Source organism: Pundamilia nyererei, unplaced genomic scaffold, assembly GCF_000239375.1.
Source record: "Pundamilia nyererei isolate P.nyererei 1_Seehausen unplaced genomic scaffold, PunNye1.0 scaffold00141, whole genome shotgun sequence".
Taxonomy (NCBI): domain Eukaryota; kingdom Metazoa; phylum Chordata; class Actinopteri; order Cichliformes; family Cichlidae; genus Pundamilia; species Pundamilia nyererei.
In genome coordinates this window covers 1097092-1113636 of record NW_005187542.1, presented here as the reverse complement: position 1 = coordinate 1113636, position 16545 = coordinate 1097092, and the positions used below count along the sequence as shown (strand labels likewise).

At 39.3% G+C, this 16545-nt stretch overlaps 1 protein-coding gene across 1 annotated transcript in view; it reads left to right on the top strand.

The window, feature by feature from the left end:
- The first annotated feature begins 13805 nt into the window (after positions 1–13805).
- xirp2a (xin actin binding repeat containing 2a) overlaps positions 13806–16545 on the top strand; it is a 76780-nt gene continuing 74040 nt past the window's right edge. Inside the window, exon 1 of the mRNA XM_005744247.1 lies at positions 13806–14139. Coding sequence (XP_005744304.1) covers positions 13939–14139 — 201 coding nt within the window. The 5' untranslated portion in view covers positions 13806–13938. The remainder of the gene's footprint in view (positions 14140–16545) is intronic.

Genomic DNA, 16545 nt, shown 5'->3' with positions numbered 1-16545 from the left:
TGCTGCTGCCGGCTGGAAGCACTGGAGCTTGACTGAGGTGAAGCAAGCCCTATGAGATCACAGAGAGAAAGGAGGAGTAGTAGATGTGGTGGTGGGTGTGATGGAGTGGGGGTTGAACATGGAGGTTGTGCTATGTGAACTACCTCCTATTTCCATTCTTCAGCAGAATTTTTGAAGTAAAAGTATATGCATTAAATTTTGCTGCTACTGCACAAGGTGATATCAGGTTGGCTAACTACTATCTGAAATTTATACATTTGCTGGAGTAGTTAGAATGAAAATGCGATGTGCGTTTTGCTTTGTGTCATTTCTTGTTTTTGTTTCTAAAGCCCATTTGACTTACAATATGATAACGAGATCTGAGGATTTAAGAGGAAAAACAAGATTTTTGAAAGAGATGTTGATTTCAATGAGACTTTGACTTTTAAAATAATGTCATTTTAGTTGACATGGTAATATATATAGCATATAATGTATCTTTCTGTCACTAACAAACTAAATTGTTGATGGAAATAACATTTTTACCATGCTAAAAGTATCGTGAGCATTGGAACAACAGTGTACAGAGAACACACTCATAAAGGTTAGGGATAATCTTATGGACAACAGTGGACTGATCTCTGTTCTTGTTCTGTTAGACCTCAGTGTATCTCTCAAAGTCATTGTACTGCAGTGGTTTGAATCATATAAATATCCAGTTTGCACATGTAAGTGGGGAGTCTTAGTCACACTCTAAGGCTAATTATGGCCTTCCACAGGGTTCTGTGCTAAGACCAGTTCTATTTACATTATTCAGTATTATTAGAAGCCGTAGCATTTGCAGAAGATACACAGCTTTATCTATTTATGAAGCCAGATGCCACAGACCAACTGGTTAAACTACAGAAGTGTCTTAAACATGTTAAGGCTTGGATGACCTCTAATTTGCTGCTTCTAAATTTAGATAAAACAAAGACTATTATACTCGAAAAATCTTTCAACAAGAGGGGTGTCTAATAGGATACACTGGATAGCATTTCCTTGGCTTCCAGTAAGACTGTGAGGAATCTTGGAGTCATGTTGTTGTTCTAAAATTTAGGTTGTAATTTTTATTAATTAAGTACTAGTAGGTACTACAAAAAACTGACAATAGCTAGTTTTAGAGGAACGTAGAAACATATTATACTGTATTTGATACTGTACCCTTTTTTCAAAAAGGAGACACAAAATTCTACTTTGAGCGTGTTTATGTAACTTACATGCAGGTATCTTTAGGGTATTTTAGGGGAAAGGGAACACAACTGATTACCAGAGGTGTGGGCTGTATTGGAGTATCATGACCTCCCCTTCTTACATTATAATTACAGACTTTGGGCCTCAGAGCAATTTTGGCAACTTGTCAGGTGAATCAGAGGGGAAAAGCAGTGCTCTGCTCAAACTACTGTATATAAAATGGGGATGGGTACTGCTGGCTTCAGCTGAGTCATTAATCAGACGGTGGAAGGTGTGTCAGTATCTCACTGTCACAACTTCTGTAAAAGAAGCAGACTCTCTTAATTAGGGGAAAGACTAGGACATCACTGGAATACAGTCACTGTTAACGGAAAATAGCTCCTTGTTAGCTCAGATGTGCACAGATTTCCTTAAAACTCTAAATGTTTTAGGACTGTCTTGGTTGACACATCTCTGCATAGGGGTTTGGGTCGGGGACTCTGGATTAGCAGGCTTGAGTAAATGTGGTTCCCCTTTTTAGGAAAGGCCATAGGGTGTGTTCACATTGAAAGGGCTCACACTCCTCAGCTGCCCTAATAAGGAATCTTCCTGGATACTAGTGAGGAGAGTCCATATGTAAGTTCTCGAATTTAGTTGAAAAATGCAGTTTTCAAACTGGTGGCAGAACAGGTGACTGGTTCTTTATCCTGTTGCGGATATTCGAGGGTGCGTGGGGTTTGTCCAACCAGCCAGCATATGATTTGTGATCTTGAAGGGGGCATTTGACTGAATTCCTTGTGGTTTCTTTTAGAGGATTTTTGAGAATATGAGGTATCTGGCCTGTTGTTACAAACCGTCCTGTCACTGTGGTGAAAGCTTAGTAAGTACTGCCAGTTGAAGTATGAGTCTGCCAGCACTGCCTTTTAAACAATAGCTTTCATAGTTTTTATGTACAGAATTTCTAGGTGTAGGAAAATGGCTCTGCTTTGTTGGCCTTAGTTTCCCTTTTTACAGATGATGTGGTTCTTTAGGTTAATCAGGCAGTGACCTACAGATAGTAGTATGCAGCCAAGTGTAGGGTAGCAGGAGTTAGCACCTCCATGATGCTAATGGAGCCCGCTAACTGGTGCAGTTTGGGCATCTGACAAGGATGCCTCCTGGGCGCCTCTTGGGTGAGGTGTTCCTGGTATGTCCCACTGGGAGGAGGCTCCGGCGCAGACCCAGGACACGCTGGAGAGATTATATCTCTCAGCTGGCCTGGGAACGCCTTGGTGTTCCCTCGGACAAGCTGGAGGAGGTGGCTGGGGAGAGGGAGGTCTGGGCTTCTCTGCTTAGACTGCTGCCCCCACGACCCGGTCCCGAATAAGCGGAAGAAGATGGATGGATGGATGGATGGATGGACAGATGGACAGATGGACAGATGGATGGTTCTCAGTACTTCTTTCAGGTCAGGGACGAGTTGCTGCCCCCAGTTTTCTTGTTCACAAGTGAGCGAAGGGTGGTGCATGAAAGATGGATAGATTAGGTGTTGGCAAATGATTTACAAACAACTGTTAAGTTGAAATGTCTAATAGATAAACCTCCATTGTTAGTGAACCTGTTAACTGTAACTGTCACGGTCTCGCTGGCAGACCGTGGGGATGTGGGGAAAGGAGGACCCAAAATGCAGGACTCTACAGTGCAACAGTGTTTATTTACAGTGGTGACAATCCAAACAACAATAAATCCCCCCGTGCGATCCCAACTCCCGTTCCGTGTCTTCTCCTTTATCCCGTGCTCCGTGCTCTGTCTCCGTTCCCTGTGTACTCTCCGTGTGCTGCCTCCTGGTCGCCACAATTCCTCCTGAGGAAACACGTATACCAAAGGCAGCCGTGAGTACAAAACCTAACAGTAGACTTGCACTAACCTTGCACAATACACTTAAGACTGACGGGAAGTCACTCAACAATCCAGCGTCGAGGAGCTCTCAGCCACACTGTTTTGAAGCTCCTCTGACGAGGCTTGATCGGCGCCAGGTGTGTGTGGATTCCTGGGTGGGACCAGTCAGCTGGCAGGGCCACACCCACCAGGCCTAGAAGTGCCTGCCACGACCGCACCCTCACACACATGCACACACCCATAAACACCTGACAGTACACCAACACGGAAAACAAGACAGCAGACAACCATAATAACAATAACCACAATAATAATGATAATAACTACAATAGTAGTCCAGACTGCTCACGGACCCCGAATCCCTGGAACTGGGTCCGTGACAGTAACTGCTAACTATATAGTTTATTCTCACTTTATCCGGTGAAATCATGCACGAGCACAAAATGCCTGGGCAGAGTACAGAGGAGAAAACTGAAAGGGTTTTTTTTTGTTGACTAGTGCTACTGTGACTGCCTACCATGTTAGCAATTATCCAGCAAATTGCAGCTGTTTAGCAAACATCCCTTTACACAGTCTCTCAGTATGGATATATTCAACCCATGAGTAAATTCACTCAATTAGTAAGTAGAAATTTTACACCATTGCCTTTTTAAACCAGTTTATATTGTACCTTACATAGTGCTTTGGAAAATTCACATTATAATACATGCCAGTTGCTTTTGAAAAATATGATTAACTACCCAACCCCTACCCCACAAGTCCCTAAACATAGTTGCTATAGCAATGCCAGACTTTGAATGGAAAAATATCAGGAATAAAGCTAGAGCCTCAGCCTTGAGTTTGAGCACACAGCCAGGGAGCGAGTTAAAATGATTCTGTTTCATCAGTCGAAGGGGAAACAGTCTGGATTCATACAGAAACCTATTCTTTAAATTAGCTTTACAATATTATGACCTGGATGATAATTATGGATGAATTTTAATGAGCGCATTTAAGGAAGGTGTGCAAAAATCGTAAACATGAATGAATAAAATGATCTGTCAGTTGGAAGATAATTGCACTGCGTCATGTGATCGAATAGCTGATTATCTCTCACCACGAGCCATTCTGATAATTAGTTTAAAGCGTGATTAAAAAGTGTGGCAGTTTGACATCAGTCAGGTTGTTTTTTGTATAGATTCTTGTTTTAAACCAAAAGTGCAACACACACATTACAATATGTATCAAATGCTTTGCATGAATTAATGTGCATGTTTTAGAAAGTTAAAGCTAATAATAATAAGGTGTCATTTTTTTAATATATTTATGTCAGAAACTAATACACTGGTTGTTCCAGACGAATATTTCTTTTGGTTTTGTGTCCTGAATTGCCCTATTTTCTCCTGGCAAGGATAGAGTGGTAATGTGCGGGAGAGACAGAGTGATCCTTCCAATCAGCTTCCATGGCAACAGGCCACCGGGGGGAGGGAAGGGAGGATGAGGGACTTTGGAGTTGGAGGAAGAGGAGGAGGCAGCCAGAAGGGTTGTGGGGAGGTGGGGGCTGGGAGGTGGTAGAATCTAACGCTGAAGCATGAGGGGAAGGCTGCGAGAGGTCTGGTTTTTCACAGAGAGGGAAAAAAACTGTGTGTGTGTATATGTGTACTTTGAAATCTGAACAAAGGCGGAGAGTTAAAATAACTGCAGCAGAGCCTTCGTTATGTTTCATTCTGTTTAATAAAGGATATATATAATATATATAAGGATACATTGCAATGTCTTGTAATGTATGGAAAGTATGACATGTACAGAAACACTGTAATTGCTAGCTATCCCATCCACATATAATGAGTAACGTCTGAGCTGCTTTGCTTCCTACGGCCACTAGATGGACTGTAATCATGATAACCCAAACATTTTTCCATTCCCAATACTGTTATCAGATATATCACACACAGTATGTATCTGGTACTTTTCCCTTTAAGGGGCCAACAGTGTTCAGTCTGCATCTAATTAATGAGTTCAGGCTACCTATTTGACCTCATGGTAACTATGTGCCATTTCAAAAGACACAGTTACCAAAAAGGTGCCTGCATGTTCCTAAGAATCTAACAGCTTATTGGATTTCAATGTGCGGTATCAGGAGAGGGTCGGTACTGGTCAAAATACAAAAAGAATTTAGTTAACAGACATGGCTGTATTCTCTGATCTTAGTGGACATATATGGTTGCAACCAACAATAAATTTTATTTGTAATAGACAGCTTATTATATAAAATATACATATATAAAAATCATGCAGACATATTAACAAAGCACTTTTTAAACTAGAAAGAAATCAAAAAATTTAAAGCTGCTTTCTTCCCATGAAAAATGCAAAGTTTGAAAAACTGAGAATTTTTGCTGTTTTACCTGAAGCAATGACATCAATGATTGATCAGCTGCCAGTCTGTCACAGTGATTTGTGTCTCCAACTGTGTGCTGTGTGTTTTTTTGAGTACTGGTCGTTTTGCGTCACTTTGAATCTCCTTGTACTCCTTTTGTCATGTCTGTTGGCAGGTTTATTTATTTTATTTTGTTACCTTCCCCAAGCTGATACTTTCGGTAGCATTTGCGTGTCATTCTGTCTGTAAACACAAAAGTTTTGAATGAATTCTGGTATAACTTTATAGGGATGTAGAGTGGGGTCATGTTAATAATCTATTAAAATTTAAAGTACAGCCACCAAGGTCTGATTCATGATTCACTGATTTTGGTCCTCTAGGTCTTTGCTGTGTAGACCCATTCAATGGCCTTAATGATAGAGAATGACCAAGATTTATTACCAAATCGGAGGTAATAGCAAGTAAACAAGTACTGTCTCATTATTCTGATGACAATTTTTTCTCAGTGGTCAGATGACCTCCAAATGTTTTTATAGCCCTTCTGCTTACTAACCATTTAACTGAAGTGATTGCCACAGCCCTCAGCCCTAATATGTCACGCCATCAGTGACCAGCAGAGGGTGTTCTTTGTCAATGACGCCATCTTTTTACTGCAAATCTTTGCTTCAGCTTGAGTCAGGAGCCCATCATTAACTCTTTGTCCTGTTTTGCTGCCTGGCTGGGTGTAATTATTTCCCCAGCGACTCAGTCAAAGGATTCGGTAACCAAAACAGACCTCTACAATAAAAATACAAAATGAGAGAGCTGGTTGGGCTGAGGGAACTGGTTAACATTGGGCACAAAAATGTAAGAGAAATAAATATATATATATATATATATATAATAATTGCGCTGTAATTTAATTTTCCCCAAACATAAACATTTCTGGCTGATAGATCTGAGGAAGGTCAAAATCTGTGTATTAACAGATTTCTGAATTGGACATAAGAATGCTGGACATAATGAAAAGTGGTGTGTGGGGCTGAAAATATGCAGAAGCATTGGAAAATAGCATTCCGAGCAGATTAAAAGCCTGGCTCACAGTTTTATTTTCCTGCCTGGATCCCTCACTGAGACATTGTGGTATGGTCATTTCCACCCATAATATTCAGCTCACATTAAGTTATCAGTGACATACAGCATGTCCTGCTGGACATCGTGTGGGCAAGATTCTGACAGAAAAACAGGATGTTAGCTGTAGAAAAATGTGCTGAGGGAAATCTGTGTACACGTTTCTACAGCTAACATTTGTTAGTTTGGTTTATTTGATTTTCTGGCTCAAGAATGAGAATAAGAAAATACAAAGAGGAACATATAGCTTTTTCTTATCTGTTATCAGTCTGCATCAAATCTATTCTTAGTATTTTGAACAGTGGGCTCCAGCTCCAGTATGGCTAAGGTCCATGGAATGAACTTTTTATCTTACAAGTGGTTAAAAGAAGAAGAATATTTTTTAGAATTTATCAGAACATATTTAAATGATTTCTTGGGGGAAAGAAAAGAGATGATTAAGGTTACCTACAACTACTGCTATTTTCATTTTCATTTCAATCTATATTCTGTTTTCCACAGTCTTGTTTTATCATAGTTGTATTGCAAATTAACGAAATATAAGTATCATTAATCTACTAGCGGTAACTAGCTTAGCAACTGTTTTAGGCAGCCCAGCAGTACCAGTAGTGTTTTTAAAGAAACAGTGATTACAAAAAAAGTGCAATTTTTTTTATGGTTTTTTTAAATAGCTAATAGCTCCTTTATTCCTACTATAAACTCTGGAGAAAAATACAGATTTTAAGTGATTTTTTTAATGTCAGTGTTTTGCATGTTTTTCACTAATTTTAAGTCCAGTCACAGGAATCTCTGTTAATTCACAAATATGGTGATTTCCAAAGAGCTATTAGCCAAAAACTATAGTGTGCAGTCCATGCGGCACCCACGGTGTGGGACGGAGAGATTTCGCAGGTCTTTCCTCCCCACTGCTGTCAGACTCCATAATAAAAACTTTAACTGATCAAACACACACATCCACACATATGCAATAACACTAAGTGCAATAATCCTTTCTGTCATCGTTGTATTTTTACTCAGTTGCATATAGCATTTGTATTTGTATTCTATTTTTATCTTATTGTATATTTATTTTATTTTATTCTACTGTATATAGTATTTTATTTTATTCTACTGTATATAGTATTTTATTTATTCTATTCTGTACAGTTGTGTACTGTATTTATTCTTATTGTATCCTAATTTTTGCCTCATAACTTTTGCACTGTCCACTTCCTGCTGTGACAAAACAAATTTCCCACGTGTGGGACTAATAAAGGTTATCTTATCTTATCTTATCTTATGCTGGGGTAATTTAATGAAAGTGAAGAAGTCGAGGACAAAAGACCAAGTGTCACCCAGAAACCAGATCCCATCTATACCAGATGATCGGTATCTGAATGTCATTCCCTAAAGACCCAAAGACCTGAAACAGGACCAGGGAGATGTATCTGGCCCTTCAGTGAAACCATCTACTTTCACTGCCACCTTATCAGAAATGATTCAGCGGAAGAGCGACTGTGAAGAAGTCGTTCACGGAGGAATGTTAATTGGTGACAACCAGTCTTATGTAGTGATGAATCTAAAGATTTAGGTTAAATCCCTCATCACTCTGTATAGAAGAGGTAAAAAGACAGGTACTGTGTCCACAGCCATCTGTAAAATATCAGTACGTTTCTGAACAACTGCAAATACTCGCCTATTGTGAATCTGAAATTAAAATCACTGACCTTTTTCCAGTTTGTCCTGGCAGAATTTTTCATGGACTGGCTGGACCTCAGATATTACCGAAGCAGTGGACGTGTAGAACATGAAGCACCTAAGATTGAAAAGAAGCTTTGGAAATTCCTTCAATGAGCCTTGGAGTCTAATACTGAAGACTAAAAGAAATGACAAGAAAGCCTGAGTACAGACTGTGCTGAACAATAAGCAAAATATTGACCTTCAAGCTCATTAGATTTGTACACTTGATTTTTGCTGTAGATGCTGTAATTCTATGCGGTTTGCATGTCATAATAAATCACTGCTATCCCATTTCTCATTTTTCTTAAAAAAAATAAATAAAGCAAAGCATGTTGTCTTGAAATGTGTACAAAGTACCCACCCTATGATTTGTGGTTGCACTGCATTTTCTATCCAATATAAGCCTCTGGTTTTTTTGTGAATGAGTTTTTACTTAAGTAAATGACCTCCAATGATTCCTCTGTGTGTTTCCAGGGAGTAAGCACCAGATGGCAGACTTCACCTTTAAAACAGACTTATTATGTAGCCATTCAAATACACATCCAACAACTCTACTATCAAGGTTAACGTCACCAGTAACAGCATATTTTGGCTAAATGTGACAAAATAAATATTTTTATTGCCCAGTATACATGTCAAAAAGGGCACTAAATGTGATGTTTTGCTGGAAATATATCCCTGTAAGAGCCCATAAGGTGCCCGGATCTTACTTAGTTAACCTAGTGGCCCATTAAAAAACCTGTTACAAGCAGATACAAAGTATTTCACTGTTTATGCTCCCATTAAAACACAGTACAAGTTGCAGCCAGCTGTGGTGTGTGAATGTGAAAAAGATGAAACAGTCATTTTTTTCCAAGTCAGAAGAGGAGGAGGTGGCTGAGAGCCAGTCAGGAGAGCAGATGGCATCTCCATCTGTCTGGTCTGTTTAAAGAGCACTGCAGGCGAGGCCCCAAGCCAAACAAGCCAGCTACACGGTCTGGGATGATCTCAGAGCTTTCACTCTTGCATTGCACCCTAAAGCTATCAAGATTTGATCCTTTCACAGAACTCCAAAATCACTGCACTTTGCAGTGCAACCCAACTTTAAAGACTCTAAATGAACTGATTTGCTAGAGACAATGTTGCAAGTATACGGATGCATAAATCCAACCAGAGGAAATGTAGCTATTCACAAAGAGTTGAGTTTTACTTCTTTGCACGTTCTGTTGCTTCACCTTCAAAGACCGTGCATTGTGCTGCTTTCCTTTTTGATAGACACGGATGTTAAGATTGTACATCGCTCTCCTCTAGCCTGCTGTATCTTAATGGAGGCACAGCAGGAAGTAAAAACCTCAGTAATAGGAGAAGTGTTGCTGTCATCTGATACTGAATGCTGTGTCTACCTGTGTCCCTAGAAAGTGATCAGAAAGCGCATTCTGAATAACAAAGTAGAGGTCATAATATAAAATTGGCTGCATGTTTCAATTTCAATTTTATTTATATAGCGCCAAATCACAACAAAAGTTGCCTCAAGGCGCTTCATACAGGCGCTTGTTTCTTTTAACAGCTTTTTTTGTTATATAACACTGAGAAATATTATCATTTCATAAATTCTACAGAAGTGATGGGGAAGAATACAGTCTTTTCCACAACACTGACTAGACCAAGGAGCTTATCCTGGATTTCAAGAAGAAAGCCCCCCCCCCCCTCTGGAACCTGTGTGTATTAAAGGTGCTGAACTGGAACATGTTTACAATTTCAAGTTTCAGAGTCTGTCAACCGCCAACAATCTGAGGTGGTCGGAAAATATTTCAGTGACGCTATTTCATTAGGTCAGTAAAAGAAGCAAGCCTGGCAACCAGTCCGGCCTTACAGAGAAGAGGTACTTCACAAGACTGTGAGGAAGTGCCACGCAAAGAAAAAGCGAGACCTTGCTCAGACGTATTAAACTGTAACAAGCATAATGGGCACACAGCTCCTTCCATGGACACGTTGCAGGGTGCGTGAAGTCAGGTCAAAGAAGTCAGAGGCATAAGCAGAGAACACCAAGAAAAACAGGAAGCATTAGCACAATAATATTAATCATTTGAGACATTGTAGAAAAATAGCTTCAATGTTTTGATTTCTGTGATGAAATTATGAGTATAAGGTTAGAAAAGCATATGTTTCTGATTAAGTTTGTTTGGTCCTGAGAAGACAGTGTAGAGTAGGTTTGTCAGAATGTTTGTCACATCTTTATCACAGTGCCCAATAGTGCCTGTTTATTCTGAAATTCTGTATCTGAAAGGCTAAAACATGCCAACACTCAGTAGATGCTAACACAGGTCCTAATTGCCCATGGGTTGATCCAGCTTATTTTACATTAAACTTAGAATTCAAATTGAAATATTTAGTTTTAGATTAGACGTTAGACGTATATTTTATTCCACTATAAATTTGTCAAAACTGTACTAATTTAACTGGCATTAAATACGAGTTGGTCAAAGGCATAGATTATCATCTGATGAAGTTTTGCCTTGTTTTGAACATATCCTAGCTACAGAGGCCCTAAAAGCTGCCCATGGGTGCCCAAACAGCAAAAGTTCCCTTTCTTAAATGTAGTTATCTGGTGTTAAGGTAAAGTGAGTTCATTGCATAAACCAGAGGTCTGTTGTGTCGGGGGAAAGGTTTTCATGCAAGACAGAACCAAACTAGTATAAATCCATGAAATTAAAACAAATGGCTAAAAGAAGCCAGCAGCTAGAGAGGTACAGATGATAACTCTCCAGGTTTAGTCACTTGAATCACAGTTTATATAGTTTATTTATGAGTATAATAATGCAGGATAAGCCAGGCCTTCCAAAGGCCGTTTATCTTTAGCTGAAAAGGAACATCACAATCAATCAATAAATGCTGGGTGTTTTAGGCATTCTCTGCAACATAAAGAAACTAACAATAATAAATAATGTGCATTGAGGTGACATTTTTAGCAAGGCATCAGGGCTGTGGGATGCTGCTACATTTCCAGACTTTTCTTGAGAACCAGAAGGACCTTTTGACCCTTTAAGTGGTGCCATGTTAAACTATGCTAAGTGCTCGTATTTGGTAGCAATATCATTCATTGGTTTACTGGAATATATGACATCTGTGTCTAGATATAATTTGTGGCATTGTAGAAAAATAAAATGTGAATTGCTGCTTCCATCTTCTTGTCTTATCAAAAGAATCATATTTCAGCCTGTCCTCTAAATACAGTCGTCTGGAGTGCTTGGCCAAAAATCAGCGAGGGAGCCCACACACAACCAGCAGCATCTTTTCTTTAATAGAAGCAGACAGTGTTTGTACCCTGCTGAATCTTCACCATAATGTCCCTTATATCATCTGTTAATGAAGAAAATCCTCTCTAAAACTTTGTGTTAGGGGACTTTATGTGTCCCCTTCTACTTATCCCTGCACTTCAAACAGTGTGTATAAGCTTGTGCATATGTGAGTGTTTCTATCTGTTTTGACTATGCTACACATCAAGATGCATATCACAGAAACTCTTAACTACTTCATTAGTCCAGAACATGTTCTCAGTGGCCAATTTTCTTTAAAACTGACCTTCGCTTGCAGAAGTGAAATAACGTTGGAAATAGAAAGTGGCTTAATCAGGTACAAAACTACACTTGTAGTTCTTTTCTTCTATGTATATCAGAGTAACTGCAGTAAGCTGAGTGGCCTCAGTGGACACAGGATCCAGCAGAAAGTGACACACTCTGGCCATTTCTGAATAATGTATGTGCTGCTGGTATAAATAGAGTGATACTGTGTCCTCTAAAGTACTATCAGATGAATATATCATGACCACTCATTCATTAAGACTGGATTATCTGGATTGCTTCTCGATTCTTTTCTCTCTGTTTGTGTATTGATGTTTCTGCTGTGGCTGTAACTCCCTGTTTCAGCCACATAACTACTGTTTTTCTTTCTATCTAGTCCTGTAACTAAGCTTTTCTCGTGGCTCTTCCCCTCTCCTCCCACTCTGTTCTTCACCATTTGCCTCCTGCTCAGCTTTGCCAGCTCATGTGAGGTGAAAACAGTGACTCCAGGTGCTTCCCTTGCTCCCCATTAAGAGTGTAAACATGGGACAACATAGTGGAAATGACACTTTTACAGGATGAGACAGTTGAAATAAATTTTTCAGAAGTTAAATGTAAGCAGTGCAAGAGTAAACTGAGTTAAAGTGTTCATTTCTCTCTTTGTGTTAGTAGTCAGTAAAGGAAAACACTCCCCGGGAAGAGGTGGTGCAGTTGTTGAAACATTAACAATATATTTGCCTTCATGGATGCAGCGTGGGCCATCAGCTTAGGTGTTAAGGGCCTTCCATCATTTGTTCAGAAATAATAGGCTCTCCTACCCTCCCCGGACCTGGTGTCAACGGGAGGATGGGTGAGGCAAAAAGCTGTTAACCTGCTTCCTGGAAAACTGCTGGGGTTGGTTTGTGGTCCCACAGTCGTCAATGGTGTGTGTTATATCTATAAAAATAGCAGGAAAATCAACCAGTTTGTCTCTATGGTTATCTGGTTTTCTTCAGAACTGATATAAAATGTCACATTTGATGAAGGTTACAAAGGAAATGTTACACACAGCTCAGTGTTAGAACATTTGTTAGTTCAGGCTATATACAGTTGGCTTTAGGCCAGCCGCAGCATGTGCTTCTCAGTTATTAGCACGAGCATAAAATTTGAATCAGTGACTTGAGTGACCAGTGAGAAATCTGAAGGATTGTGAAACAAATAGGAGTAAACCTACCTGGAACCCTTATGTGCTTCCAGGAAGCTTTTATTTTGGAGGAGTTTCTAAAATGCATTTGCAGCAGCTGCAAGTTTTGTGAAAACCCACAGTCAGTTTTCAGGTTTTCACAATCCCACTGCTTATATTTAATTAGTAGTCGTGCACAACTACAGAAATGAACAAGTGTAAGAGAAATTAAGTTGCTAAATGTAGCGACATGGATTTGTGCATTTTCACAGAAATTTCTAGCTGGACCTCCTTCTTGATGACAAAACGCATTTCATGGCGGATGGCAAGTGTGAGTCCTGGAAAAGCACAGGTGTCATTTCTAACATTTACTGTGATAGCATCTAAAACACCAGAACACAGAAGCTGAAACAGCACAAATGGTTTAGCTTTACATCTTTGCCTTACAAAAAAGTCTGTTTCATATGTACAATCAACACGAGTCAAATGATACATTTGCCATAAAATGTATCTAAATATAATGTAAATGTATTATTATGAATGTAATTAAGGAATCCTTAAGCTATTTGAACATTATTAACTATATATTTTAAGCTGTTAAAGAGGAAACTTAACAGAAGGTTAGGGTTCCCTGTCCCATTTCCCGCTTCTTTATTCTCAGGCAGACAGCTTCTCTTTTTTGTAAACATGTGACTTTACCTAGTCTTCTGTGAGCATGAGTGATTCGAGGGCAGAGGAGAAAGGAAAAACTTTCCCTGTGAACTTTTGCTATTCTCCTCCTCCTTCCTCAAGCCTCTTTCTGTGCCTGCACAACCCAGAGCGCTCTCTAGACAGAGAAGGACTCGAGTAACATCTCATCTCTGTCCCTCATCCTCTCATACCCCCCTCGTTTCCTGACTCACCTGACACAATAGACTTCCCCTCAGTGCATCAACCTGAAGAGAAAAGAGGTAGTGGGGGTGTACGGTTTCTTTACAACAATGGAAATTCAATCAGGAAATAGAGAGGAGGTGGCGAGTGTGACCTCGGGCTCCGTTTCTCAGAGTCCCTCTGGGCTACAGGTAGAAGCATCAGATGATCCGGTGCTCAGAGAGGACCTACAGGCTAAGAGGATTGAGAGGTTTGACATCCCGCTCGATAGCCTGAAGAGGATGTTTGAGAAGCCCGCTGTAGGAAACACAGTAAGTACTTTGACTGTGAAGTTTTGTCTTTATATTACAATGTGAACTGCACTTTTGTGAGCAGTGACATCCGTTTTTCTCCAGGGGAAATGAGTGGTATAGGTAACTGCCACTTTTTGCTGAGTGTGTCAGGTAGATGGATGGCTTTAATGCAATGCGCATTTGAACAAATTGAAAAGCTCTTGCAACCTTCAGAAAAATGTAAAGTCAGTAGTGGTAACATGACTGTGAAGTCATGGTTCAGGCAAAAGCCATCAAGTTTATGTGGAGTGAAAGTGTATACTATGCAGATTTCACTGCTGCAGACAGTAGCTCTCTTTCTTTATGTATTGGCAGGAGCTGACCTTTACTGGTGACTTATTTTTGGATATAATGGGAAAGAAAACACACAGTGCTGTTTATCTCTCTATTTACTTTAGTACAGTTATCTTGCTGGCAGTTTGGAGTTTCCATCACTTTGTTGATTCTGGGGGGAAATGCTTCTAGGACACGTCTCCTTACCCGAGAGGAGGACGGCCTTCTCTCTCTAGCTTTGTTTTTCCATCCAAGCTGGCTTCTCTGAGGGGAAAATCTAAGTCTGTTGGAATTGAAGTGTTCCATTATGAGACAAGCTCCCATTTACCAAATGTCTGATGATGGGACAAAAAGGCCCAGATGACCTACTTTTTTGTTCCTAGTGTGGTTTAGAGACCAATTCAAACCCCTTAAATTATTCCAAATGCATAAAATAAAAGGCAACAAAATCCAAAACAGTTGATGAATTATGGACCATGTATTTTTAAATATACAACGGTGCCGAGTGGTGGCAGAGATGCACTGATATTTGACACCCTGTTATTTAAGACCTATTTTGGGGGCTTTATGGTTAAGCAGGATTTTAAAAATAACCCTGTAATTGGTATGTCGGCTGCTGCTGGAAGCAGCGTGAAGCTTCTGTGTTAGACTGAGAAGAGAGAAAGAGAGGAGAGAGGTGGGTCCATCAGAATTCACACCTGGCTCCTGAGATGAAAACATTTAATGTCTGTGCCTAATGAGGTACATCACTAAAGTCAAGATTTAACCATAGCATCTTCAGACGTTTTCTTTAGCTTTTAAGTTTATCTTTTAGTATATCCTATTTTTTTCTTAATCAGAGCGGTTTGGACTACACTTATCTGACCTCTAACAATCTCAGGAATTAACACCTACACTTTGGCTTTATTTTGGCTCTTGCATTTCAGTTTCCCATGTATAAAACTTTGTTATCTCATCATTAGGAAAATGGTGCTAGGCTTTGATACACAAAGAAATGTTGATACATGTGTTCTCAGTGTTATCAGTCAGTCTTGTAGTATTTGGCTTAGTAAAGCTGTTTCAGCAAAGAGTTTTTCTGTAACAAGGCGTTAAATGAGTCTTTGTAAGGTGAGAGAAGTGACTTGTAGTGGCAAACATGAAGAGACACTTTTCACTCTTCTTTATCCATACAAAGCATGTATGTAGCATGTAGCATTACTGCTTCAGTTATGCTTATGTCTACCGTTAGCACATTTTACATCTGTAGCAGGATATTGTTTTTGTTAATAGCTACTAGCTAAAATTAGCATTCAGAAGCTAAAGAGAAGTATTTTTTCACTGTAGACCAAAGCAGAAGTCATTTTTAAACATAATCAATACATTCATTTGCAGTATCACAAAGCAGGAGGGGAAACTGTGATTTTCTTTTAAATTTACTGTCATTTTATTAACTAGCTTAAAACGTCAGTATTGTCTTCATGGCTTATTTTTCTGCTCAAAGAAAGAGTGTGACATAAATATTAATGTAATTTTATTAGACAATTAATATATACAAGTTTTCTAAAGCGAAACCTCAATTAGAGGTAGAACTGCAATACCAATCAACAGCCTTCCTAATTATTAACTGCTGCTTAAAAAATAAAAACATGTTAGGGTTTGTTATGACTTTTCTGTATGAAATTTCATATTTGGTTAAAATAATTACTTTCCTACATGACTGCAATATTAAATACTGGGTAAGTGTGCTAATATTATTGCTAAATAATAATTGCTCCCGTTATTTTGTGATGTAAAACTAAAATTAATGTCTATAATCACGCTGTAGACGCACCACACAAACTGAAATCAGCTGATTGTAGCACAACTGTAGAATTGATAAGCACGCAGACTAAAAAATTCCAAGGAATTCTTACTTTCTTCCCCACCAGAACCAGTTCTCAGTTGTCATTCCTAGATAAAAGAAAAGGGTTTTTTTTCAGGACAGAGTTTTGCATATTTTACTACTGTATTTACAGTCTACTTCCAGTAAAGACTGCTACCATAATGCTTCTGGGAAACAGTTACCTTTGTCTTTCTTTGTTTCTTAACTAATCAGGTTACCACCTTGCAAAATTTTCTATCAGACTCAAGTCT